This window comes from Crocodylus siamensis, chromosome 1 (assembly GCF_052110815.1).
Source record: "Crocodylus siamensis isolate JL-2025a chromosome 1, ASM5211081v1, whole genome shotgun sequence".
Classification (NCBI taxonomy): domain Eukaryota; kingdom Metazoa; phylum Chordata; order Crocodylia; family Crocodylidae; genus Crocodylus; species Crocodylus siamensis.
The window spans coordinates 31,395,566-31,422,092 of NC_143395.1; the positions used below are offsets into that span (position 1 = coordinate 31,395,566).

A 26,527-nucleotide genomic window follows, 5' to 3' on the forward strand; every position below is an offset into this window, starting at 1 on the left:
ATAGGTTCACTTAATGATGTTCCTACTAACGTGCATACAGTAACAGATCCCTGGTGGGTCACTCGAGTGATGGATACTGATATTTGGTCGCAGGGCCATAGTCAGGAATTATTTGGCTAGGAATAGGATGTTAAATTGTCCTCCTTACCTTCTTTTCAATATCCATATTCATTACCTCTTCTTTCACAGAAGGGAGAAGGCTGAGAGGGATGTAATCTCAATGCCTGATTTAATCACAGAAGAGAAGGAAAATCAGGTAAACTAAGATATAGCAATGGATAGAGAAATGTCAGCAGCCAGAAAGATGAACAGCAAGAAGCATGAATAGCAAGAAGCATGAACAACCTAGCATAGATTAGTACAGATGGGGGGTTGCCTTCCTCTGTAGCAGGAGCCATCCACGTCTGTCAAGGGAATTTAACAAATCTTGCAGTGGCACGACATTGACAGCCCTCATCCCCCTGCTTTACCTGTGGCAGGTTATAGGGCTTTTGGTGTTTTTAGGCAATGTGTTTCATAATTGTACAGCAGGGTTGATTGTGTGCTTTTAGGACCAGGTTAGACAAGGACTGTTAGGGGACGGTTTGGATAGGAATGATCCTCCCTCAAATGGCATTGGATTAGATGATCACCAGAGGTCCCTTCTGGCCCTACTTTCCTATGATGAGAACACTAGTTAGGGAGGTAATATATATAGAGACTGGGTTGGAAACTGAGCATGGTCAGCAGGAAAAAACTGAGATGTCCGTTTACAAATGCCAAGATCCTGGGTAACAAAACGAAGGAACCTGAACTACTGCTGCAAGCTGTAAAACTGGACCTTATAGAAATATAAAAAAACATAGAAGAGAGTTCCTGACTAAAACATAGATGTTGAAAAGTATACTGTAATACTGAAAAGATAGAAATACAGGTAAAAGTGATAAATAAATTGTAAAGGGAGTACTGTAAGTTACTGATATAAGAGACAGTAAAGGAATGAGAAGAGATAACATGGAAAAATCAAATCTGTTTGAGTCAAAAATCATTCTGAGGAAGACTAATAAAAATGGTTTTAACATGGCAATGCTAACTCCAGGGTCAAATTTAGATATGGACAGAAATCTCTGTAATGTTAGTCAGAGGACAGATACAACCAGGAGTTGCATTATTATGGGATATTTAAACTTCCCAGACATTAAAGAACAAATTTTACTAATAATGAAAATACTCAGTTGAGTAACAAATTTATTCATCAAATATTGTATTTACTCACCACTCTCACATTCCCATGCCAGGTGTAGTGGGACCTAGGCCAAAGGGCCTCACTGGGCTAGGGCTTTGGTGCCATACTCTCAGTGGATGTTTTGCCTCCTTATCTCTATATCCTGCCTGCCACAACTTGCTGTTAACGAAAGGGTTATTAGGAGGTGGTACCTGACTGTAGTGTAATACACTGAGATGGGCGCAGGTCTCAGTGTCTAGACATCTTCTGTAGAGCTTCTTCTCCCCTACACCCCACCCTTTTCCACTCAGGTGTTCCTGTGATGGTATTGGGATAGGCAATCCCTAGGAGGCACTTGTCTTCACATGACAGGAGAAAGGTCTGACATAAGAAGAACAACAGAGTGGTCTGGGACTGACGTGAGCTGGCCAGACCCGGGTACTCTGGCAAGGATCTACCACCAATGATGTCCATACCACATAGAAATGAATAAAGTAATATAGCATAAACCGTTATATCTGTCATTTACTTATGTGCCTAGCTTAGGCCTCGTAGTGTGTGTCCACCTTCCTCAGGCAACTAAGGCTCTTCAGGATTCACCCCCAGTCACAAGCCTGATTCACAGGGCAGCCCTGTATCAGGCCAACCCCTGTGGGTAGTTTGGGACCACAGGTACGATAAACCCCCCTGAGGCCCTTGAAGGTATCTGGCATCTGGTGCCTTCAGAGCAGTCAGGTTCCTGCTGTGGGAGCTGGAGTCGGGTTGGTCTCTGATGAGATGTCCTTGGCTCCGGTGGAGGAAAGCAGCATGGCCCAGTGCCTATACCAGCATCTCCCTTTCTCTGGGGCCAGCACTGCCCTGTAAGGGAAGTTCTAGGTTGACCTGAGCTAACCCAGACCTGCAAGCTCCCACTTGCCCTGTGGCTATCACCAGGTGCTGAAAGCCCCTGTGGGACTCATCATTGCCTGTAGCTGTGGCTCCCAAGCTCTAGACAGGGCTGGACATGCTAGCCATTTGCTTTTGTCCCTGCCCAGGCTCTGGGCACAGGTGGAACCTAGCTTCCCAGTCTCAGCCTTGCCCAGAGGGCTGGCACATAGGAATGTGCCACTTGCAACCTGCCTGCTCCGTTCAGGGCATGACCATGGAGGGGAGCATGCTGTCTGTCTGTGGGCCTGTCACCCACCATCAGGATGGCCCAGGATCCTGCAGACTGCCATTATTCCTAGTCCTGTCCCCTACAACCACAGAAAAAAAGCTCATCTCCATCCCTCTCTGAAGTCACTCTTCAGATATTTTAAGACTGTTATCAAATCCCCACTTCGGCTCATATGGTCTACTGTAACCCTCAGGTCCTGCTCTGGAGTACTTCAGCCTGTCTCTAGGATACTTCTACCTCTCTTCTTCCATTCTTTTACTAACTGTCATGGGACCATTCCTGTGGAACAGGGCTATAAATTATTTTCTCCAACTGTCTAGCTAACAGTTCCGAATAGAGTAGAATAACCCAAGCACATTGAACCTTAAAGAAAATGGGCAAAGACTGAGTGGACTTAATAACTTAGGCACAAAAATAAAGCAGCTTTGAGACAATGTGTTTGTGTAAATGCAATACAAGCAGGGAATTTTAGACATGTGGAATTTCATCTTATATTCCTCTAATCCCAGGGTGTCAACTCTACAGCCTATGGGCCAAAACTGGCCTATGAAGCCACTCTAGCTGGCCTTCCAGGCTACTAGCAAGCCACTGGAAGGTGGGAGCATAGTCAAGGGGAGTGGGCTGCTGAAGAACCTGGGGCGTTGGGCCCTGGTGAATATAGCAATCAACAGCAGGAGAGTAGCATCTGAAGCCCACAAGGAACCTCACAGTTTGGATCCAATCTAGGACACAAAATTAAGTTTGATACCCCTGTCCTAATTAATATAATATAGTGAAAAGATTTTACCCAAGCATATTGGTAGATTAAAGGTTCTCTGAAGATTTGCATTAGCCATAAGAAAATCATTATAAATCTCAAAAGTTCATATTTCATGAGTGCAAATGACCCATCAGAACACATTTGCTAGTCCTTCTCAAACTCTTAGACTAGGAACCTTTGTATGTAGACATAGAACAACATAAAGACGGGGTTAGATATCCATAGCTTGAAGAAGACCAAACTAACAGGAGCCACGCCTTACCTATACCAGAAGAAAGTTAGCCAAGAACTAGTCAACATCTATTCTTCAGGATTCTGTCTCTTGCACTATGTCCAGTTTGCTTTTCACATATTAATAGTAATATTCTAAAGCCCTATACATAAAAGGTTTAACTTCACATAATAAACATGTCACAACAGGACTGGTTTTTTTCTTGAGTATAATGCCAAAAGTTGGCAAATCCTGTGGATATGAGCAAAAATCCTGCAAACAACAGTTCACCATAAATTGTAGTACTGTGCAGCAGCTATGATTGGTTTTCCAGTCTATAGATCAGTGAGAACCAACCTTTTCAGCAGGTGTGCTACAAATTAAGGCCTGCACCCTCCCCAGTGCCACTCTAGTCACCTTCCTCTGCCTGAACTGCTGCTCTGTTTTCTGCTGCTGCCCATCTGGCTTGTGCTTCCTGCCCCCAGAGGTGGATTAAGATTCACTGGGGCCCTAAACCTGCCCCTCTCCCCCGCCCCACATCCCACACCCTGCCCCACCGCTGCAGGCTCTGTCCCCGGGCAATGCAGCGAGAGCACCAGCTGAGGCAGTACATGCTACCCCTCAAGCCCAGGGCAAGAGCCACAGCTGCCCTTGCCAGCAGGTCCACACTGCAGCCAAAGTCCAGGGTCAGTTGCACAGGACCCCACACAACATTGCTTTGTGGTCAGATGGTACTGGGGGTGCAGAGCTACTGCTTGCAAGGTACATACAGCACAGACCAGGCTCCAGGAATGCCTCTCACCCCACTGTGACTCAGTCTGGTTGCAGTGGTGCCCAGCAAATGCACAGGATCATGGCCAAGCTGGGCCAGGACCTGGCTGCACTCAGGCCACCCTGACACTGGCAGGTGCCAGCCACGCACTGAGCTCAGTTCCACTCCCTGCCACTGGTGGCTGCAGCCAATTCCAGGGCTCCAATGTGATCTTGCCCCATGCCCCACCCAGTACCCAGGAGCCATGGCCAGCTGCATTGCATGCCTGGCCCAGCCCAGCTGCTGATTTCATCCATGCCAAGCTGCCCCACCCTTATATCCACCCTCCAGGCATCCAGGGGCCCAGGCTCAGATGGCCCACACGTTAATCTGCCTATGCCTGCCACATTCCCAATCTGCCCCAAACAGTGACTACCTGTGCCACTTATAGCACATGTGCTACAATTCGAACATGCCTCTTGTAGAGGCTATTTTGAAGCAGATGGAAAACCTGATGGAATTTCTTCAAGATACTTTTCCCAAATGTGTATTTTGATTATCATTCAATATTTAGGTCCATTACCCTTACAAGTTATCTTAAAACACTGTCCACACAATTCTTGAAAAACATGACATATAAGGGTTTCTCAATGAACTTCCCATCTAGACACTTGCAGTTTAAATTTTTTTTTTTGTCAACCAGCTACTGCAATGTTATTAATCACTCTTCCTATGCCTTTTTACCTTTAACAATAAACCATATTTTTCAGTCTCAGGCATTATTGAATTGGATACACAAATTAGTTGGGCATTATGTTGAAATTAAAACCCATAAGTCCATGGAAAAAAAATGAACCTTTTTCAGAAGTAAATAAGATACTGTATAAGAAAAGTTGTAGCCATGAAGAATGCAGGGAGAGCAAACTGTTTTAGTAATTCAAAGAATGGAACTAAAGGACATCATATTGGACCAATGCCTGAAATCTCTACTCAGGAATAAAAGAAACTGAACATAATGGAGTCTTGTTTATTTACTCCTATGGGACACTTGGTCCTTTTTAAAGTGTACTTTCCAAAGCAAATTTTCAGTTGTGATATACCTTTATACTATATATCCCATGATGTTCTCAATCGTAAGCTAGGGAAACAGCCTAGATGAAAGTACTGCACAGTGAATATATAACTTATTAACCCACTGTGCTCAAAGAGTAGTCATCAATGGCTGAATGTTTAATCAGGAGGGGGTACTGAGCAGAGTTCCCCAAGGATCTGTCCTGGGTCCTGTCCTATTTAATATTGTCATCAGCAACAATCTGCTAAGCATGTACTCAAGCCCATCCTCCAAATGAGTACCTGGCAGCCTTTAACAAGCTGTAGATCTGGCCTGTAGAGCTGGACAGCTTTGCCTGTGCTCATTCCCATCCCCATGCTGGGGCTGGGAAGCTTCCAGGTATCTGCAAATCACTGCTGCTTCTTCTTTCCCAACCCCCAACTGGGGCTCAGTTTTCAGCCAGTGGGGAGCGCCCCAGGGCTGAGTATCTAGCAATCACACTTGTGCTGCAGCCACAAGGTGGTAGCAAACTGTGGGGCAGGAACAGAAGGGAGGCAGGGAGAAGTGGCAGCAGTGCAGATGCAGTTTGCAGCTGCCTGGCCACAGCACAGCTTCCCACTGGCTGGAAGCCATGCCCACATGGCAGCTACAGAACCAGGGCGGCTAAGGGAAGTGGTGCTGGTAGATGCACAGCTCCCAGCTGGATGGCACTGGCACAGATGTAAGGAAAGCCGTCTGTTGCTGATGTGTCACTGAAGCCACCTGGTCTATGTCATACTTGAGATGAGTTGTTCTAGCCTACGGCTTTTGTTGAAGTGTATCAATGCAATGTCATCTGCAAACAGTTTAATAAAGAAATATTACAAAGATTGTAGAACTGATTAGTTGTCTACTTTACTTATGTATCACAGAAACTGGTATAAAGCTGTGCATTCAGAAATCTAAAGTAATACTTGTACTAAGTAGCTGGATTATATAAAATATATGCTTTATGGCTTTAATGAGCCAGAAGCACCACCTGGTATAATTACAGTCAGTTAACATTAAGCAATAAAACAAACTTGATAAGATAAAGCAATATCAAGAATCTACTTCTCCAGAAATAACATTTTAACAAAGGGTCAATATCCACTCTCCATACAGTCATGAAACTGCAATTCATTAACTGCACTAAGGAAAAAATTAGCCCCCAAACATATTTTAGTCTAAATACGTACATTTCCAAGACAAACTGTGCCTTTATTTTAACATTGCTCTTCCCTTCTGAAGGGTAAATATTGATATTTGAAATACCTATATTATATTTACAGCTGTACAACACTAATGTTATATACCTGTAAAATATCACTGGTACTTTATAAACAAAGGGTAACTTATAAAAAAAATTATATAAAAAGCAGATATCCTCAGACATTTTCTTTGTCAAATTCACAAACAAAATACATTGTAATATGACAGGCAACATCGTTCCATCCACCGGAAGCCACCATTTCCACACAGTCCTCCTCATCATAAGCGTTATTGGGCTCACCGCTGCGCCACTTGTTGAAGGTCTGCATGGGTGATCGATCAGAATACACAAAATTTCCCTCTTTTTCAAGATCATTAATCCCAATGAATACTCTGGTGAGCCCTGCTTGAGTGATGTATGAAGCAATCAGACCATTGGTAGTCTCATCCTTGGGCATGCTCAGTGTTCCTCCTCTTCCATGGCAGTACAGCTGGGCTTCCATGTACCTTTTCTCTTCTTTCACCAGTAGGTATATCTTATTATCCGTCTCTCGCACACCAGCAACAGCTGCGGGGGAGGGCAGTGCTGAAAAGTGAGCACTCGCATTTCTATAAACCAACTTAATGTACACCACAAAAAGCAGCTATACAAATGAAACATAAAATGGCAAATATCCTTTAAGAGCAGTTTTGCTATTAAAAATATGCGAGGCAATGAGAAAGAAAAAGGAGCTACAAATGCAAACCTACCATTTTTTATGAATTTTAATTCAGTTGTCAATTGGGCCACTTGGTTATCCATCTCACCAATAGCCTTCCTTAGCTGACTGCATTCACAGGGGATGCCTGCAGAGATCAAGGGATGCTGAGCATTAAATAAACTATACAAACATAAATAAGAATATTTTTATGAAATGTTTTAAGGTAAACTTATTGCTCATATAAGCGGCCAGCCTGATAACCCAGAAGAGTGAAATCTTCTACCTAAATAACAGCAACCACCATTAAACTTCCCCATGTTGTTCCATCAATCTCCCTCACTCTGACCTGAGGTAATGACCTGACAGCCTCAGTTCACTCTTCGTACAACTTCAGTGACCTCTTTTGGTAGCAACCATGATACAGACCCTTGTCCAAAGGAAACAAAAATATGGATTTGTTTAACCTGAATCTTAGTACCCAAAGGCACACATTTAAAGGATAAAATTCTTCTCTATGAATTGATCTATGCTGTGAGATCCATTTTCAAAGCAGGAGTCTATATGGATTACTGTGTATTTCTCCCTTCCATGGGTGACTGGTGCCTCCCAAGTCCGGGGGGGGGCGGGGGGGTACCAGATCGCCAATGGGGGGGGCAGTCCCCCAGCAGCTGATCACTAAACCTGGAACCAAAGGAGAAACCAACAAAACTGGAAGTGCACTTCTGCCAGTACTTCTGGTTTTACTGCCAATGCATAGCCGAGCTCAGGGGGTGCACATTGCCAATGCTCCCTCCTGAGGTATCTATGCAGGCAACCACCACTTAACACTGGTTGACTTAGTGCTATAACGCTCATTTTAAATTGATACCCGATTCCACTTATCACTCAGCAAGTTTTGTTATAAAACACTCGTGGTCGCCATCTTGGGTCATCAAAAAATTTTGGTTTCACTTAACACTCGGTTTTTCAAGAAAAAGTAAAGAGCGGTAAGTGGGGGTTGCCTAGATAGCTAATCAGAGAGGCAAATGCTGCTCTCCCTATGTAAGGCATGTAATTAGCCATAACACAGTTCTGTCCTTTTCAAAAATATTGGATTCATTGTAGTTCTTCCAACAGAAGACTTTAGATCACTGAAAACTGTCTATTACACCAAACTGACTGTCACGGAGTGGGTGCAGGGGCGGCCGTGATCCCACTAGCGCCCCCTGCCGTGTCAACTTCGGTGATCCAGCACCCTCTTATCCTTGCCCGCCACGTCTTTGATGGTAGTTGGTTCAATTAGGGAGGCTGCCTTTATCTCCCAATACACGGTGTAAGTTGAACTACCCCTGCTCCATATGGGGTACCTCAGTGCACCCCCGCCTTAAGGGCTAATGCATGCCTCCAAACCTCCCCTTTAGCACGCCCCAAGCCTCGCAGCTGTACCGGACGTTCTCTTGTCCTATATTCACCCCTCCTGGGCTTCTATTCCCCTCTCCCGGGCCTACTCGCCCCACTGGGCTTCTGTGCGGCTGTCGAGCTCTTATCAATCTGGCCCCTATCTGGACGTCCGCCCCTCTCCAGGCTTATACCGCACGCCCACCCTTCTCCGGGGCTTCATGCCGGTCGGGGACAAATTGCTCACTCCGGCCTCTTGTTCTGCTCGGCCTTCTCTGGGACCTGTGTCGCGCTGCTCGCACTTCCCTCGCCCTCTCTAGGGCCTATGCTGCGCTTCCTGTGCGTCTCGCCCTTACTCAGGCTTCTCAAAGTTGGGCTCAGGCAGCCCTTTCCCCGCCTGGCCCCAGACCCGCTTTCTGGGGCCTATGCCACGCCTCTCGTGCCCATTGCTCCCTCTGGGGCCTATGCCACGCTTCTCGCACTTGGGGCTCAGTTGACCGCAGCTGTGCCTGGCCCCTTGACCCTTTCCTGGGCCAAATACCGCCTACATGGGCTGGGGTCCAAAACCCCGCACACCGCGCCTCTCCGGTGTGGACAGCTGTGCCCCACTGGCACCACTCACTGTGCCCCACTGGGCACCGGGAACCCCCCAGATTATTGGGGAGCTCCCATGAGGCCTCCTCACACCCCTACAGCCTCACCCGGCCCTCCGGTATATTGATAACCAAACCCAAAGCCAAATGGCTGTAACATAAACACAATAAGCCTCCAGGCTTGTAACTCAACTCAACAAACTATATGCCAGCCAGCTATAACCCATCATAAGCCCCCAAGCTTATAATACCAACTCTACTCTATGCTGGCTCTCTCTCCTACCTCCGTCAGGGTTCTCTTTACCCCTGCATCATTGCAGCCGGTCAGAGTGGTCAGACTGCAACCATCGACCCAAGCTACTCAGCTCTCCCACAAAGCTCCTACTCCTGCAGCTGTCTGAAAGGAACTACTAGCTAGGCTCGGGCCTGGGCTGTTTATAAAGGCCCGGCCCTGCCCAGTCCTGGCCAGCTGACCAACATTAGTTGCCCTGGCAACCCTCACCTGAACTGTCCTGGTGATTGGCAGCTCTCTTTATTACTATTGCTAGTAGCAAGCACCCTAGTGCTCTGCTACACACCTTCCCCCTTAAGTTCTTCACCATCATCAAGAGCGGGGTGCGCAAGTGTCCTGCGACACTGACATTAGTCTAAAAAAAATGCAGTTTTAATGAGATTGTAGTTATGAACCCAAGTTTAAATAATAGTTTCAAGTTCTACTTCCCTATTCTGCATATAGCTACTGAAATATACATTTAATTACCCAGCTACCCAGCATCAGTACCCAAGTGCTGAGCTAACTGTCAATACACAAATTAGAAAATTGCACTCTGTAGGGTAGGTACTTGGCATTCTGGCTCAAGAATCAGAATGATAAATAACAGCACTGTGAGAAAGCTCATCAATCCACTCCACATTTAAAGGAATATTTTCAAAGACACAAAGAACCTAGACACACGACACATTTACACTAATGTAATTTACATTGATTTTGTACATGGAAGTAAATTGTACCAGGAGCTGCAGAGACACGAGATTATCATACCTATGACATCAGCTTGATGGAGAGCAAATAGTATTCTTTTTTACTATAAAAAATACCGCAGGATGGCTACAGATATACAACACTAATCCCTAAAATTCGCCTTAGCCCCGCCTATAGTCACCCCTCCCAGTGCCACCCCATCCAAGCCCCCTGCCTCCCTCCTGAGCTACCCTATGCCCCGCACAGCTGAGCCAGTCCTGCTCTCACCCGCAGTCTACTGTAGCCCTCAGACCCCCACCAGGAAAAGGCTGCTGCTACCCCTGTCCCCATGGTATGTTACACCTTGTTTTTTCCCAGTATGAGTCTATATTAGATTCAAGTAAGATATCCCAGGGCATGTCTACACATGCAATTAAGTCACAGCAATCAGCTTCAGTGCATATCACACTGGAGTTCATCACTCCCAGGTGTGCCATTCGAAATTGCTCCTGGGCCTGCAGCAAGTTGAACAGGGTTGGAACAGCCTCAGGCTGGCGGGGGATTTGTGGGGTTGGCCTGCCAGCTTGGGGCTGCACCAAGCCTGGTTCAGTGTGCTACAGAGGGGTTGGCTGAGGCACACAGGGACTCCAGTTTAGAGCTAGCAGGCAGGCAACCCCTACATTGAAGCACCCTTGTGCCCCAGCCAGTCGAGTCAGCGTCTACACAGTCATTGCTGTGCACTAAAAAGCTCTGCCCTAGGACAGTACTTGTATTTACAAGTACTAACCTGCTGTGGAGTTTATTAATTTACTGCAGCTTAATAGGGCTGCACATGAAGACACATGACACATTTACTGTGGAGTTAATTAGGCAGCTCCACACACAGTAAACATCTCATGTAGATGCACCCCCAGTGTTGAAATTTATGCTGTCTGCTCATTCCTCATACTTCAATGTAATGGTATGGTGGGTCTAAACCCAAAAAATAATTAGATGACCAACTCCCATCTGCTCCACTGCTTTCTCCTTGCTCCCACAGCATTGCAATTTACTGATGATCCTTACAGACACCAATTCTGTCACCCATATGTGTCTTGAGTAGTACCTTACTGACTTTTTTGTAGGAGCTCCTTCTTCTGAGTGGCCCCAGAAGTTAAGAAACAAATTCTCGGTCACCCCAGAAGGATTATTAATTCTGCATTCTGCAGTCTGCTTTATTTTCTGTTTGGGTCAAACAAACAACATTACAAGATGCCATCTTCACATGCTACCTGGCCAGAGGAGCTCACCAAGATTCTGCTCAAGCTCTGGTGACAGTACAGGAAGGGAAATGATTTTGGAAGAAGCATCTGAAATCTGCAAGCTATGAAAATATCTTAATAAAGCAGGTGAAAATGGGACTCAAACAGATGGTTTTCTAAGGTAGGAAGCACATTAAAAATGTGAAGCATGCCTACTACTAAGTAAAGGTTAGCAACTGCAAAAGCGGCAACTTCCTATTCAATACCCCTTCTTTAGCCATGTCCTTTGCAGCAGAGGTGTAACAAGCAGTTTTTGCATCACAGGGAAGCAGCGGCAGCTGCCAATCTCATGTACCCTCTAAGTCCACACCCAAAGCTGGTGCCTCACTCCAAGTCATGCTATTGCTACACAATAAACTTACCTATACCCTGAAGTATGACCCCTGAGTCAGAATTAGTGTAGCCACATCCATACAGTATTTCAGGCAGGCTGCTGAGTGACAGTGCCAATTAGTCTGCCCCACTAGTGACAGTGCTAATTACCCCACCTGTGATGCCACAGAAATTCCATTCTACGCAGAGCATAGGATTAAGGATACGAGGTAAATTAAATTTGTAAAAACAGCCTAAGAAAAGTGCTTCGATACCCAGGCACAGAACCCATAGTCCTGCATAAAGGGGTAATCAAATTTTTGGACTGAAGTCAAAGGGTACGGGGATGCCACCAAAGTAGATTCTGCTAGTGAAAAGGGTGAAGTCAGGGCTAGAAAGAGGAGGAAACAAATCCCACAGTGATGCTAAAACAGACCACATGGTTAGATGGCCTATAAGATATCACAGGACCAGGGCTGGGAAACAGCCCCTGGCACCTTTGTTGGTATCACAAGGTAAACTGCAGTATAAAGTATGACGGACTTCCATTTTATGGCAAAAAACATTTTTGTTACGGAGGTTAGTATGTGCAATGGAATGGCTTAGCTTTATTGGAGGGGAGAAGCCATGGCCATGTCCTCTCTTCTTGCTTCTCCACATGTGATTGAAGATAGATTTTCTCAATCAGAGAAAAAAATGAAATTGCATTAAGTTGCATTTAATATGGAACAGAATCAAAGTGCAGATTACAGGGTAACCTATAACCAGCATGTGCAAGTGCTTGGGGAGTTTGGCTAAATTACAAACCTGTTTGTTATATTTTTAATAGTTCTGTTTTTATTAATTAATGCAAATAAAATTTCCACATTTACATTTCTGCAATCCAAGATAAAACCTTATTTTAAAAGCAATGTGAACAATGTAAACCAACAAGGCAGTAGACCCCTGTGTGCAAACAGTCAAATCAGTGACACATCACAGAGACACAAGAGTCCTCCTACCTGATTTTTCTGGCTAGTCTGTGGCTGAAGTGAGATGTCCAAAGACATCTATTTACACAAAGGTCTTTGATCGGAAGAGAACTACATTCTCATTCCCATTAGATTACTAGAGTAGTCAAACCCATGTTGGGTTAATGAGGAGCTCCAAAATATTGCCCTAGCTAGTAGTGGAGAAAAAAGTTCCACCCATTACTGAGGTTTCAATTATTATTTTTTTGTTTTAAAGTAGTATAATTCAGGAAACTACAGTAAATAAATCAGAAGTTACTCAGAAGTGTATATTGTCACAGCTCACTAGGTAGTCTTACAAGGAGAACATATATTACATTACATATATGTTAATATGTTAAAAATTCTTTATACTTTTTAGATTACCTGGGTCTCCATTAGGACCAGGTGGCCCTATGTCACCATTATCACCTTTTGCACCTAAAAAAGGGGGGAAAAGAGTAAATTTACCTGCTCAGTAAACAGATTGCATCACCAAATTAATTAAAATGAAGATATAAATCAACACTTTTTAGGTTAATGACTAATATATAAAGTAACATTAAAAATATAAATGAGCTATGGACCAGAAGCAAAGAGAATTTGGTTTTGTGATGGAAAAATGTCGCAACCATTCTCGCTCTGTCCTGTGCCTTGTTTTTGATTTCAGCTCTTGCCTAAGTACTTCACAGAACCAAAGATGTCAATAGGACCTGGGGGAAGCAGCACTTTTGAAAATTCAGACTGCTTTATTTAGTTAGTTAGTTTGCAGAAGTTTGTGTGTGTGGGGAGGGAGTTTCATAACAGTCTTCAAATACCTGAAGGCTGGTTATGAAGAGGATGAAAACACAATACTTTCTGTGGCCTCAGGAGAAAGGATAAGGAATAACAGTCTTAAATTGCGGCAAAGGAAATTTAGGTTGAATATTAGGAGGAACTTCCTCACTATAAGGGTGATTAAGCACTGTAACACATTACCCAGAAAGGCTGTGAAATCTGCATCCTTGGAAGGTTTTAAAATCAAGTTAGAGAAATACTTGTCTGGAGTGGTCTAGCACCATAGAATTACAGAAAATTAGGGTTGAAAGAGACCTCATGAGATCATCTAGTCCAACCCCCAGCTCAAAGCAGGAACATTCCCAATTAGATAATCCCAGCCAAAGCTTTGTCTAGACAGGTCTTGAAAACCTCCAAGGATAGAAATTCTACCAACTCTCTGGGTAACCTTTTCCAGTGTTTTAATACCCTCCTAATGAGAAAATTCTTCCTAATCTCTAACCTAAACTTCCCTTGCTGCAACTTGAGACCATTGCTCCCTGTTCTGTTATCTGCCACTACTGAGAACAGTCTCTTTCTGTTTCATTCTGTTTCATCCTCTTTTGAACCACCCTTCAGGTAGTTGAAGGCTGCTATTAAAGCCCCCCCTTAGTCTTCTCTCCTCTAAACTAAATAAGCCAAGTTCCCTCAGCCTCTCCTAAAAAGTTTTGTGTCCCAGCCGCTCACCATTTTTGTTTCCCTCTGCTGGACTCTCTCCAATTTGTCCACATCCTTCCTGTAGTGGGAGGCCCAAAACCAAACACAGTACTCCAGATGTGGCCTCACCAGTGCAGAATAAAAGGAAATAATCACTTCCCTTGACCCACTGGCAACACACCTACCAATTAGCCCAGGACACCATTAGCCTTCTTGGCAACAAGGGCACGCTACTTATTGTATGCTGTAACCCCCAGGTCCTTTTCTGCAGAGCTGCTGCCCAGCCAGTAAGCCCCCAGCCTGTATTGGTACATGGGATTGTTCTGACCTAAGTGCAGGACTTTGCACTTGTCCTTGTTGAACCTCATGAGATTACTTTTGGCCCAATCCTCCAATTCATTTAGGTCACTCTGAATCCTAGCCCTACCCTCCAATGTATCTACTACTCCCCCCAGCTTGGTGTCATCTGCAAACTTGCTGAGGGTGCACTCTGTGTCATCTTCCAGGTTGTTGATCAAGACATTGAACAAATCCGTCCCCAGGACCAACCCCTGGAGCACTCCACTTGATACCAACTACTAACTACACATCAAGCCATTGATTACTACCCTCTGAGCCCAATGCTCCAGCCAGTTTTCTATCCACCTTGCAGTCCATTCATCCAACCCATACCTCCTTAGCTTGCCTGCAAGAATGTTGTGGGTGACTGTATTAAGGTTTTAGACTTGCTAAAATCAAGGTATACCACATCTACAGAGACAGTTATCTCATCATAGAAGACAATTAGGTTGGTCAGGCACGACTTGTCCCTGGTGAATCCATGCTAACTGTTCCTAATCACTTTCTTTGCCTCTAACTGCTTAGAAATGGATTCCTTGAGGATCTGCCCCGTGATTTTTCTAGGGAATGAGGTGAGGATGATGGGTCTGTAGTTTCCTGGATCTCCTTTTTCCATTTTTTAAATATGGGCACTACATTTGCCCTTTTACAATCATCTGGGACTTCTCCTGATTGCCATGATTTTTCAAAGATGATGGCCTATGGCTCTGCAATCACATCATCCAACGCTCTCAGCACCCTTGGGTGCATTCCATCCTGCCCCGTGGACTTGTCCACATCCAGCTTTTCTAAATAGTCCCTAACCTGTTCTTTCACCACTGAAGGCTGCTTTTCCTCAGTTTAGTCATGGATGATCCTACTTTGAGAAAAGAGTTGGACTAGATGACCTCTTGACGTCCTCTTCAGCCATCTTTTTCTGATTCTCTAATTTACAAACCTATATTTGAATTTAGGTGCCTTAAATTAGGTGCCTAAATAAACTTGAAAATGCTGGCCAACATGATTTGACCAAATCTGTGGATTTTGGAAGTCTGTGGGATTTCAGATACCATGATTCCTGCAGTTTAAGCAAAAAACAATCTTTCCCCTCCTTCTTGCTCCCTTCTAAATATCTATACTCAGAAATTTTTAAAGTCTTTTAATTTAGCCACAGGTAAGGTTCTGGAGAACTCATTACTGATATGTGTCAGATTATAAAGTAATAAGTTCAGATATCTGCTTCATTTGACTGATTGTAGTTTGTGATATAATTATAGGACTTACTATCTATTATGATAAACCCTGAAACCTTCAGATTAATTTTACCCAAGCACTGGACTCTTCTCATGAAAAGCCACAAAGGAAGGAGAAAGGATTATATCAAACATACCTTTTGAACCAATGGGACCAATTTTTCCATGTCGGCCTATGCTGCCCTTCTGTCCTTTGTCCCCCATCTCTCCTAAACATAACATAGAGATCAAAGACACAAGTTAAAAACCTTCACTGTTTATTCAGATCCCAAGATGCACTTCACTGGCAATTTCTATAGCAAGCGGAATTAAATATTATGGCAAATTTTCTTCAATTCCTTAGCAGATAAAATTATTGATCCCAAGATTAATCCAACTCCAGGAAACCAGCCTATTCCTTATCCATGGCCTGCTATGAAAAAAACACAGAAGTATCTTTAATCTTTACAGAAACTTTTACTCTGGTGGAATGCACTGGTGTAAATAAAAACAGAATTTGACCAAGAGCCATGAAAAAAGCTTCTAAAGCTAAAGAAGCTTCTAAAGGACTCTTATTTGGCAAAAGTAATGTTAAGAGGAAGGAAAAACCCCAAATGAAGGCCAACTCCATTACAGATTTTAAGAGGCTCCAAAAACAGTAGACCAGTTCATCTAATGAAGTAGCATAAGTGTAACTGAGGGCAGAGTTTGGGCTTTGGGTCCTGTTTACAGCCAAGGCATGTGCATATTTGTTCTTTTGTCTTGTATTCTAAATATTTGAAATTTGCATTAATGAGCAGCACTGAAAGCCTTATATTTTCCCTCTAGATACACGCAATTCCGCATGCGCACAGTTGGCGACTCAGAGCAGGAATGAAAATGTTATTAATTTTAATGAAGATACCATACAGTTCTTTAAAGCAGAGCTGTAGTAAATGAGCCACTAGAAAATGATCTTCCTCAGCAATTTTTAATGAACAAAAGAATAAACATGCACCTTACAAAGGTAATATAATTTATCAACCAGGCTGCAATAATTTCCAATTTTCTCCTTTCAGTATTTGCCCAGGTCTCCCATTATCTACAAGGACTCTAAAAGAGAAAAAAAATTACTTTTTCTTTGTCTTTGAGTCCCTCTTTTTCTGGTTATACTCTTGTGTATGTAAACAGAATATTAAAACAGCATATGGGGAAGAAAAGTTGCATCAGAAAAGGTATTCTCTAGACCAATGGTTCTCAAACTTTTTTTTTCACAGATCACGTGAAAATTGCTGAGGGTCTCAACAGACCACTAAATAAACATTTTTTGTTCTACAAACCGAAGCACACAACTAATATTTTAATATCAGTAGTCTTACCTTACAAGTACAGAAATTCTTGATTGTTCCACAACCATTCTGCAGACACCTGAATGGAGCTCCCAGACCAGTGGTGGTTCACAGACCACAGTTTGAGTACCTCTGCTCTAGACTTTACCAACACAAATCATGCAAACTAAGCTGAAGAATGGAAATCACAGTTATCAGGAAAAAAAAATTGCTATAGCATAAATGCTAATCCAATTTATCTGAAGGTCTCTGTTATGTCATTTATCACTAGGGTAGATTTAATCCATTACTGATGTTCTTATTGAGCAAGCACAGAAAACTGCCAAATTCCACCCTAAATAGCCAAGAGCTGAATTTGGCCTATTTTGTGTGACTATGACCTATTTTGGCTAATAGGTCTCAAATGTGAGTCTTCACACTCCTTGACCAACACAATACAGAATTACTCTACTGGTACCGACTGCGTCAATAGAATTCAAATTCATTGTTGGTGAAGAATGGGAAATTATAATGCTGTGTTCCAATGAGTGCTGAAGATGGTTTGGTTCCATCTATACTAGTAGTCAAAACGTTTTCAAAATTAGCCATTGTTGAGCGCTGATCATTTTACTAGGTCAGCAAGGCAGTCCTGAGTATCCATAGTAATAGGCATAGTACTAAACAAGAACCATACTTCTTCCTCTTCCTCCTACTGCTACTAAGCCCTCAATTCCAGGGACTGCAGAGGCCAACAGGCTAGCTGTACTCTAGTTTTCAAGCCTCTTTGTACTCTTTGTATATCCTGCATAGAAGGGACCAGGTGGGGAAGAAAAGCGGAGGCGTTGCTGTGATGTGAAAGAGCAGTACACTTCCTTGGAGGCCGACATTGGCTCCAAAAATGAACATTTTGAAACCCTCTGGGTCAAGTTGCGGAGGAGGCAGTGAGAGACCTAACTGTAGGTATATACTACAGACACCAAAACAGGGGGAGGAACTTGATCTGGAGTTCACCAAGAATTGACTGAGGCCACACGTGCACATGACGTGGTCATCCTGGGTAATTTTAATTATCCAGACATCTCCTAGGAGGAACACTCAGCCAAGTTGGACTGGTCATAATCTTTCCTAACCTATGTCGAGGAGCTCTTTCTGACTGAGGAGATGCATGGGCCAGCCAGAGGTGACGCTCTGCTAGACTTGGTCCTGGCCAAAGGAGATGACCTTGTGACCAACTTAAATATAGAGGGAAGTCTGGGCAACAGTGACCATGAAACCATCAGGTTCACTGTCCGTTGTAAGGCAGACAAATCAGATAGCAGAAATTAAAGTCTTGGACTTCAAAAATGCAAATTTCAACAAGCTTAGGTCACTAGTAGGATAAGTGCTGCAGAACCAGGGCATGAAGGCAAAAGGTGTTCATGAAAAGTAGTTGTTCCTTAAGGACATGATCCTTGAACCACAAAGGAGGTCCATTCCTATGTGGAGAAAAGGTAACAAACAGCAGGTTAAACAGGGAAACCTCTCGGTTAAACAGGGAAATCATGGTCCTCTTAAGAAAGAAGAAAGAGGCTTATAAACAATGCAAGCTCAAGTCAGGCCCCAAGGAGGACTATTCTATGATGGCCCGCATTTCCAGGGAACAGATAAAACAGGCTAAAGCAGTGACTGAACTTAGATTAGCAATGGGAATCAAGAACAACAAAAAGTCCTTCTTTCGGTACATAAGGAACAGGAGGAAAATAAATGGGAGCATGGGGCCATTTGTTGAAGAACTCAGGGGAACTGGTTACCAGTGGCCAGGAGAAAGCTGAACTCCTGAATGACTACTTCTCCTTGGTCTTTCACTGGACCAAGGGAAAAACCATGCCAGGTAGAGTAGAGGATGAACACGGTAGGAATAATTACCTTCCTACTATTGCTATAGAATTGGTGTATGACCAATTAAGAAAATGAAATGTATACAAGTCAGCAGGACTGGATAGTCTTTATCTGGGAGTGCTGAAGGAGCTGGTGTAAGTCATTGTGGAACCCCTGGTGAAACTCTTCCAAAACCCATGGCGCTCTGGAGAAGTCCCTGAGGACTGGAAGAAGACCAATGTTGTGCCCATCCACAAGAAGGGCAGGAGGGAGGATCCAGATAATTATAGGCCAATCGTCTAACTTCCATCCTAGGGAAAATCCTAGAAAAGTTCATCAAGGAGTCTATCTGCGATAAGCTTGCAGAAAGTAAGATTCTGAATGACAGCCAGCATGGCTTTGTTGTGGGCAGGACTTGTCTTACCAACCTCATCTCCTTCTACGACCAGGTAACTTTCCACCTGGACATGAGAGAGCATGTTGGCATTGTATACCTTGACTTCCAAAAGGCCTTTGAGCTAGTATCCAAAAAGCCTTTGATCTAGTATCCCACAATGTCCTCATGAAAAAATTGGAGGATTGTGGGCTTAACTCCAAGACAGTCAGTGCTTGGTCCACTACTTTTCAACATCTTTATTAACAATTTGGACATGGGGGTGAAGAGCTCACTGGCCAAGTTTGCAGATGACACCAAGTTATGGGGAAGCGTGGTCACACTTGAAAACAGGCTACAGATACAGGCAGACCTAGGCAGGCTAGCAAGTTGGGTGGATTGGGATCTGATGAAGTTCAGCATCAAGAAATGTAAAGTGCTCCACCTCGGGATGAGCAACCCCCAACACACCTACAGGTTTGATAGCACCAAACTGACTAGCACCATGAATGAAATGGACCTGGGGGCAATAATAGACCACAATATGAATATGAGCCAGCAGTAGGGCAAATAATACCCTGTAGGCAGTAGGGCAAATAATACCCTGGCATGCATCAATCAATGCATCTCCAGCAAAGCCAACAAGGCTCTATTCAGCACTGGTGAAACTGCAGCTGAAATACTGCATCCAGTTCTGGGCACCACACTTTAATAAGGATATGGACAAGCTTGAGAGAGTCCAAAGAAGAGCCACCCATATGACCAGAGTCTTACACAGCAAGCCATATGAGGAAAGGCTGAGGGATATGGGACTCTTCAGCCTGAGGAACAGTATCTGGGGGAACGTTTGTTCACCAGAGTGCCCCAAAGGATGACGAGGTCGAATAGTTATAAACTACTGCAAGACCGTTTCAGGCTGGACAGAAGGAAGAATTTCTTTACTGTCCGAGCCCCCAAGGTCTGGAATGGCCTGCCATCAGAGGTGGTTCAAGCACCTACACTGAACACCTTCAAAAGTAAATTGGATGCTTATCTTGCTGGGATCCTATGACCCCAGCTGACTTCCTGCCCTTTGGGCAGGGGGGCTGGACTCGATGATCTTCCGAGGTCCCTTCCAGCCCTAATGCCTGTGAAATCTATGAAATCTATGAAAGGGGACCTGGTAGCAGCTTACCACTACACTAGGGGAGTACATCAAGTGCTCAGTGAGCAACTGTTCAGCAGGGCACCCAAGGGTAAAACCAGGAGTAATGGCTACAAATTCCTGGAAGATTGAGTCAGGCTCAACATTAGGAAAAACTCTTCATAGTCAGGGTGTCCAGACTGGAATAAGCTCCCTCCAGAGGTGGTGCAATCGCCTACCCTGGAAATCTTCAAGAGGAGACTGGACAGTCACCTTGCTGAGGTCACCTGACCCCCAGTTATCTTTCCTGCTTGGTGAAGGGGGCTGGACCCGATCATCTTCCAAGGTCCTCTCCAGCCTTACAATCTATGAATCTGTGAAACAATGTGGTTTACAAGTTTTTTTCAGTTAAAAACCAACACTGACTTCTTCTTAAAGGAAGAGCATAACAGAGCAATATGTGGGCAGTCCATGAAGTTCTCGGACTGTGATTGAGACAACATTTGGTAACGATGCTGGAGAAGCCAGCTAGGGGAAAGCTTTTCTTGATTTACTACTAGCAAACAGGACAGAATTGACTGAAGATGTGAAAGTGGAAGGGAATTAGGTGACAGTGCCTATAAACTAATGGAATTCAAGATCCCAAGGAAAGGAAGGAAGGAAAATAAAGATGCTGGACTTAAGGAAAGTAGACTTGGACAAACTCGGGAAACTGGTTGGCAGGATCACCTGGAAGGCAAGTCTTAAAGGAAAAGGAGTCAAAGAGAGATGATTGTACCTTAAGGAGGCCATATTAAAAGGCAGTGGAGCAAGCTATCCCAATTCAAAGAAACAAATAGGAAGTGCAGCAGGAGGCTAGCCTGAGTAAATAGTGAACTCAAGTGAGTTGAAATTCAAGAACAAATCCTACAAATGTGGAAATTTGTCCACAAGCGGAAAAATTAGCTCAGGAAGAGTTTTAGAGTATCGCACAGGCATGCAGGGGGAAAAAATCAGGAAAGACAGGACACAAAGCCTTAAGCTCTGTTAACTCTGAGGCTCTATGGAAGATTTTATCAGTTTGGCTGCCCAGAGAAATTTATCACCATCCTAATGTAACCCGGGTGCACCCAAGTATGTGCTCCCCTCTCCAAACAGAAGGGATGGGTGGCAGGCAGGAGTGCTGTGAGAGGGATATGTAATACTGGCCTGTTCCCACTGTTTGGTATAGAGTCAGGCCAGGACAAAAATAGCTTAACTATATACAGGTTTTTAATATATGCATGTACACACACACACACACACACACACACACACACACAAAACCCAAAAAGTGATATTAATAAATATATACAATATATACACTTTACATATACGGCTATATTCTATCATTGGTGACGAGAAAATTATACCACCACCAATGGCCTTGAACCCAGCACCATAAGTAACTGATCTGAAACAGGTAAGCACAGGTAAGTCCAAATAACTGACAAGTAAATATAGGTGAACAGCAAATAAATACTGGCAAACCACAGAGCGGGTATCAACAAGGGATTCAACAAGACAGGTAAAAATACATACAATATACAACAGTTAAACTACAACTCACATTAGAAATAACAAAATATAAGGCACTACCTACAAAATATGAGGTGCCTGCACACCCTGCAGTGTATCAACATCATTCCACGTACTGAGGAGGACCTACAAACAGACCTTAACCTCTTCACTCAAGCAGACCAGTGCCTAGTATCCCTTAACATAGGAAAAACAAAGGTGCTTCACCAGCCTGCCCCAAGCCAGTTAACTCCCCCAGCAAAGAGCCTCATTGAAGGACAGGAGGTGGAGAAGGTTGAACACTTTGATACCTCAGGAGCCCTCTCTCAAAGAAGGCCAACACTGATGAGGAGATCTAGCATAGGATCCGATGTGCCAGCTTTTAGGGCTGTGCAAAATCTCAACGGGTGTTTCATTCCAAAGTTGTTTCAACACGTTTCGAGCTCAAAACAGCAGAATCAAAACAAAATGAAAGGCTTTGAAACAGCTTTGACATGAAATAGGGGCACTTGAATGTTTTGAAAGTTTCAAAACGTTTCAAGTTTCGAAGCCAGGCTTGCTTGCAGCTAAACAAACTAAGAAGAGGGAGGGAGAAGAAGGGGAAGCACTGCTCTGATATTGACACATGTAGCTGGCCAGTGACTGTGATCCTTCCTTCAGCTCTCTTCCAATCCCAGTGCTTTAGGAGGGGGACAGAAAAACAACATAAAAAGCATTGTTTGAACTGAGCTTTCTCTGTGCCTTGGGGTCAGCTTATGGAGCTATGTCTTTCAGCAGTTCAGCAGCATCAGCACATATGCACCTATCTTCTTGAAACCCTGGAACCTATCTCTTTGAAACTTGGCAGCCTTCATGGTCTCAGCAGGGGCTACCACGCTTGCTGTTTTCACCCCACTCTGCCTTAACATACATATGTGACACAAGTTTTACTTGTGAGCACCTTGAGGTGCAGTTTCCCAGAAATCCCTACACCTATCTCCTCAAAACTTGGCATGCTTTGTGGCCTCATCAGGGGCTACTATGCCTGCTGTTTTCACCCCACCACCACCACCACCGTGCCTTCAAACCTAAAAGTAACATGAGTTTTGCTCTGAACAGTTTGAGGTGCAGTTTCCCAGAAACCCCTGAACCTATCTTCTTGAAACTTGACAGGCTTTGTGGCCTCAGCAGGGGCTACCATTCCTATTGTTTTCATTCAGATCAGGAAAGAAATGACAAAGTTATAGGCATTTTCATGATTCCCCATTATAACCTATGGGTGAAACATAGAAATACGTCAAAAACAGCATTGAAACAGCATTGAAACAGCAAAATGGTTGCAACTAAATGAGACAGAACGGTGCTTCAAAACAACAAAAGCAAACACTGTCCCTTTGAAATGGCGAAACGGAAGTCAAAACAAACCGGTGCTGTTTCACACAGCCCTACCAGCTTTGCCTTTGGAAAACTATGTCATTGTGTGTTCAATGATCACAACATAAGAACTCAAAGCTCCTATTATATAAGACTGTAATATCCCCAATTCTTCCCTGTGGCTGTGAAGCTTGGGTGACCTACAGGGACTACCTGAAAAGCCTAAAACACCTTCACCACCGCTACTTCCAGAAGTTCCTGGGCATAAAGTGGGTAGATTGTAACACAAATGCCAGTGTCCTCACTGACACTAACACCACCAGTATGGAAGCGCTGAATATTCAACATCAGCTGCGATGGGCAGGGTATTGTGTGCATATGTCTGAGGTACATTTACCAAAACAACTGCTATACTCCCAACTCAGCCAAAGACAAAGAACATGCAGAGACCAAAGGAAAAGCATCAAGGACACCATCAAGGTGTACATTAAGAAGTGTGGCATTGACATCACAAATTGGAAAAAACTAGCCTGGGACAGGGCTACATGGCGACACCTTGTGAGAGAAGATGCATCTTACTTTGAGGAAAACCTTCTCATCCTCAAGGAAGAAAAAAAATAGAAACAGAAGCAAGGAAACAAAACTGAGAAATCTGCAGTTCAATCCTCCCTTTAACCACCACCAGTGGTGCCTGCCAGAGAGTGTCAGCTGTAGGGTCAGCCTTCTTAGCCATCAACGGACTTATCTACAACACGTTGAGTGTTGGTTTTTAACTGAAAAAAAACTTGTAAACCACATTGTTTCACAGCCTAACTGAGTGACCCTGTAGGTCATTCAGTTAGGCTCTGGAGCGGTGGGAGATGCGCCGGTGAAAACCCACTGCACCCCCACTCCCCCAAACCCCCCCCAGAGACCTCCCAGCAGCCGCGGAGCCCCCCACCGACCCCCAGCACAGCCAGAGGCAAGCAGGGCCCATGGTGGGAGGGGGTTAACCCCTTAGTGAGAGGGAGGAGGCAGCTGAGTGGAGCCGGGCCAGGTCCCGCCTCGCCCAGGCCCCTATTTCACCCAGCTCCCCAGGGAGCCATGCGAACAGGCTGCGCAAACAGGTGTGCTTGTCTGCCAGTATGTGAGTTAGTGCGGAGTTTGTGCAGGAGGGTGCGCAAGAGGGCCCAAGACCCTGCCTGCAAACCCCCCAAGGTAGACAGTCCCAGCTGTAGCCAGCCTACCAGTGGCATGACATGGATGGGCATGCGCCACACCCCAAGGGTCCCCTCGGGCTCTGAGGCCCCCCCCCGGCACTTCAGAAATGGCCACCCAGACGGAGCCCCTGGCTCTCGGCTGCAGGAGCTGCCTGTCCCTTTTTCATGCTCTGGTGGCCAGGAGCATGGCCACCTCCCCTTGTGGGGTCTGCTCCCTTTTGGGGTCTCTGGCATGCCAGCTGGAGGAGTTCCAGGCCACAGTCCAGAGACTGCATGCCATCAGGGACTGTGAGCAGGAGATCAACTCCTACCACCAGGCCCTTCTCCCCGAGAAGCCAGAGGGTAGACCACGGTCTCCCTCCAGGGAAACCAATAGAAGCCACTAACCCTTGATGGGAGGGCTATAAAAACCCTCCCACTTCCTCTGGGGTCTTGTCCCAGCAATGAGATTTGTAGGTCTTTCTATGTGGGCTCCTTCTGCCTTGCTCTGCCTTGTGACTCGATTGTGGCTCTGGCTTCTGGGGCAGGGCCAGATTAAAGCATAAGCAAACTAGGCACAATACCTAGGACCCTGAGCTTTGGGGGGACCCTATTCGTTGCCTCTACTGCAGTGGCACAAATGGCCCCATCCACCTCCCTTCCCTTCCCCTCTCCTCCATCAGCCTCACTGCCACAGTGGCTGCTTCCTAGCAGCAAATGAGCCCTGCTCCCAGTGGGCAGCAGCACCAAGGTGGGGACGAGGGTCTTGACCAGCTCAGGGCTCACAAGTTTGTTTGCCTAGGACCCACTAAAGGGTTAATCTGGCCCTGTTCTGGGGTCTCACTATTGTGGACCCCTGGCTTATGACCCCTGACTCCCCACTTCTGAATTATACCCATGACAGTCACAGGCTTTGGATCCATTTTTTTTAAGTCTGGATAATTCTATGACTGACATTATGGTTTTTAGTCATTATCCTTATCTTAAAATACAATTAGACATCATACAACAGGACATAAACTAATCGCCAATACATCAGAAGAAATGCTTGTCACCCCTTGTGACAGTTTCACACAATGAGATATTTGTAGATGCACTGAAGTGGAGAGGAAGGTCAGACTCCATATTCCTGGAATATTCCTGTGAAGTATTTGATGGAAATAAGTACTTGCCCCTTGGTGTGATTCAATATGACAAATCCTATAACCAATGCCATTCCTGCATTAGCCACCAATAGAATTCCCTAACTATCTTTTATCTTGGCACTTAGGCACCAAGCACAATTATAGAAGAGGACCAAAAGTTGCAAAAGAAATTATATTTACAATTACTAATGCATTAAGAATCCTTACAGGGGACTACAGGCAATTTCCTCCTATTCTATACTATCCAAGTGGAAAAACAAAAGTAATCTCTACAGTCTTGTGCAATCAGTTGAAAAAAGTTCTATCTTTGAAATTGCTTCAGCTCATGGGAAGTATTAAAGGTTCCATGAACACTTTAATGCCTCAGCTTATTACTTCAGAGAGTTACTCATGCTACTTGCAGTCTTCTTCATATCCAACATACAGAAGAAGCCTTTTCCAAGAACTCCAGGTTCAACAAAAAGCGTTAGCCTGCTCTGACCGTACTAAGCTTATCTGAAAGTGGGCTTCTTCATCTGGGGTTGTGATAAAGACATAACACACCAGAGGACTGAACACTCAGAGCTGCTCTTACTACTTTTAATATTTCATTCCAAGCAGCTGTATCTGAAATGAAGCAGACATGTATTTAGTCGATAGATATCACATGATGTATAAACAAGACTCCATGTCCTTTTTTGTAAACAATGCAGAGGACAGACTACTTATCAATATCTAGTAAAGCCTATGTGTTCTACTGAGAAATAAAAGTTTGTTATCTCAAAGCCAGGAAACACATATATTAATTATCCTGTGCTCATTAGAACTGCTCAGATTAATTTGCTTCTGAAGTGTTCCTCTTCAAATTTGCTTGTTATACTCTCACAGAAACAGGCACTGGCTGATAGCAAACTGGAATCTTCATAAAGCCTGTTTTACATTTCCTTCTTTCTTGTGATTGAATCTACCACTGGGATAACCATTTAAGCTACCCATGAAATAGTCTTTTTCTCTTTCTTTGAGATCCTCGGCATGGGACAATCAATTTAAAGAGAA

The 26,527-nt window shown here is 44.4% G+C and overlaps 1 protein-coding gene across 4 annotated transcripts in view; it reads right to left on the reverse strand.

Moving 5' to 3' along the window:
- Positions 1 to 6,002: 6,002 nt before the first annotated feature.
- COLEC11 (collectin subfamily member 11) overlaps positions 6,003 to 26,527 on the reverse strand; it is a 65,243-nt gene continuing 44,718 nt past the window's right edge. For 3 of the 4 annotated variants that reach the window (XM_090032619.1, XM_090032608.1, XM_090032597.1), the window contains 4 exons: positions 15,779 to 15,850; positions 12,985 to 13,038; positions 7,114 to 7,209; positions 6,003 to 6,949 (listed from right to left, as the gene is read on the reverse strand). In XM_090032619.1, the coding sequence (XP_089888745.1) occupies positions 6,540 to 6,949; positions 7,114 to 7,209; positions 12,985 to 13,038; positions 15,779 to 15,850 (632 nt within the window). In that variant the 3' untranslated portion in view covers positions 6,003 to 6,539. The remainder of the gene's footprint in view (positions 6,950 to 7,113; positions 7,210 to 12,984; positions 13,039 to 15,778; positions 15,851 to 26,527) is intronic. The other variant, XM_090032626.1, reaches the window with a different exon arrangement.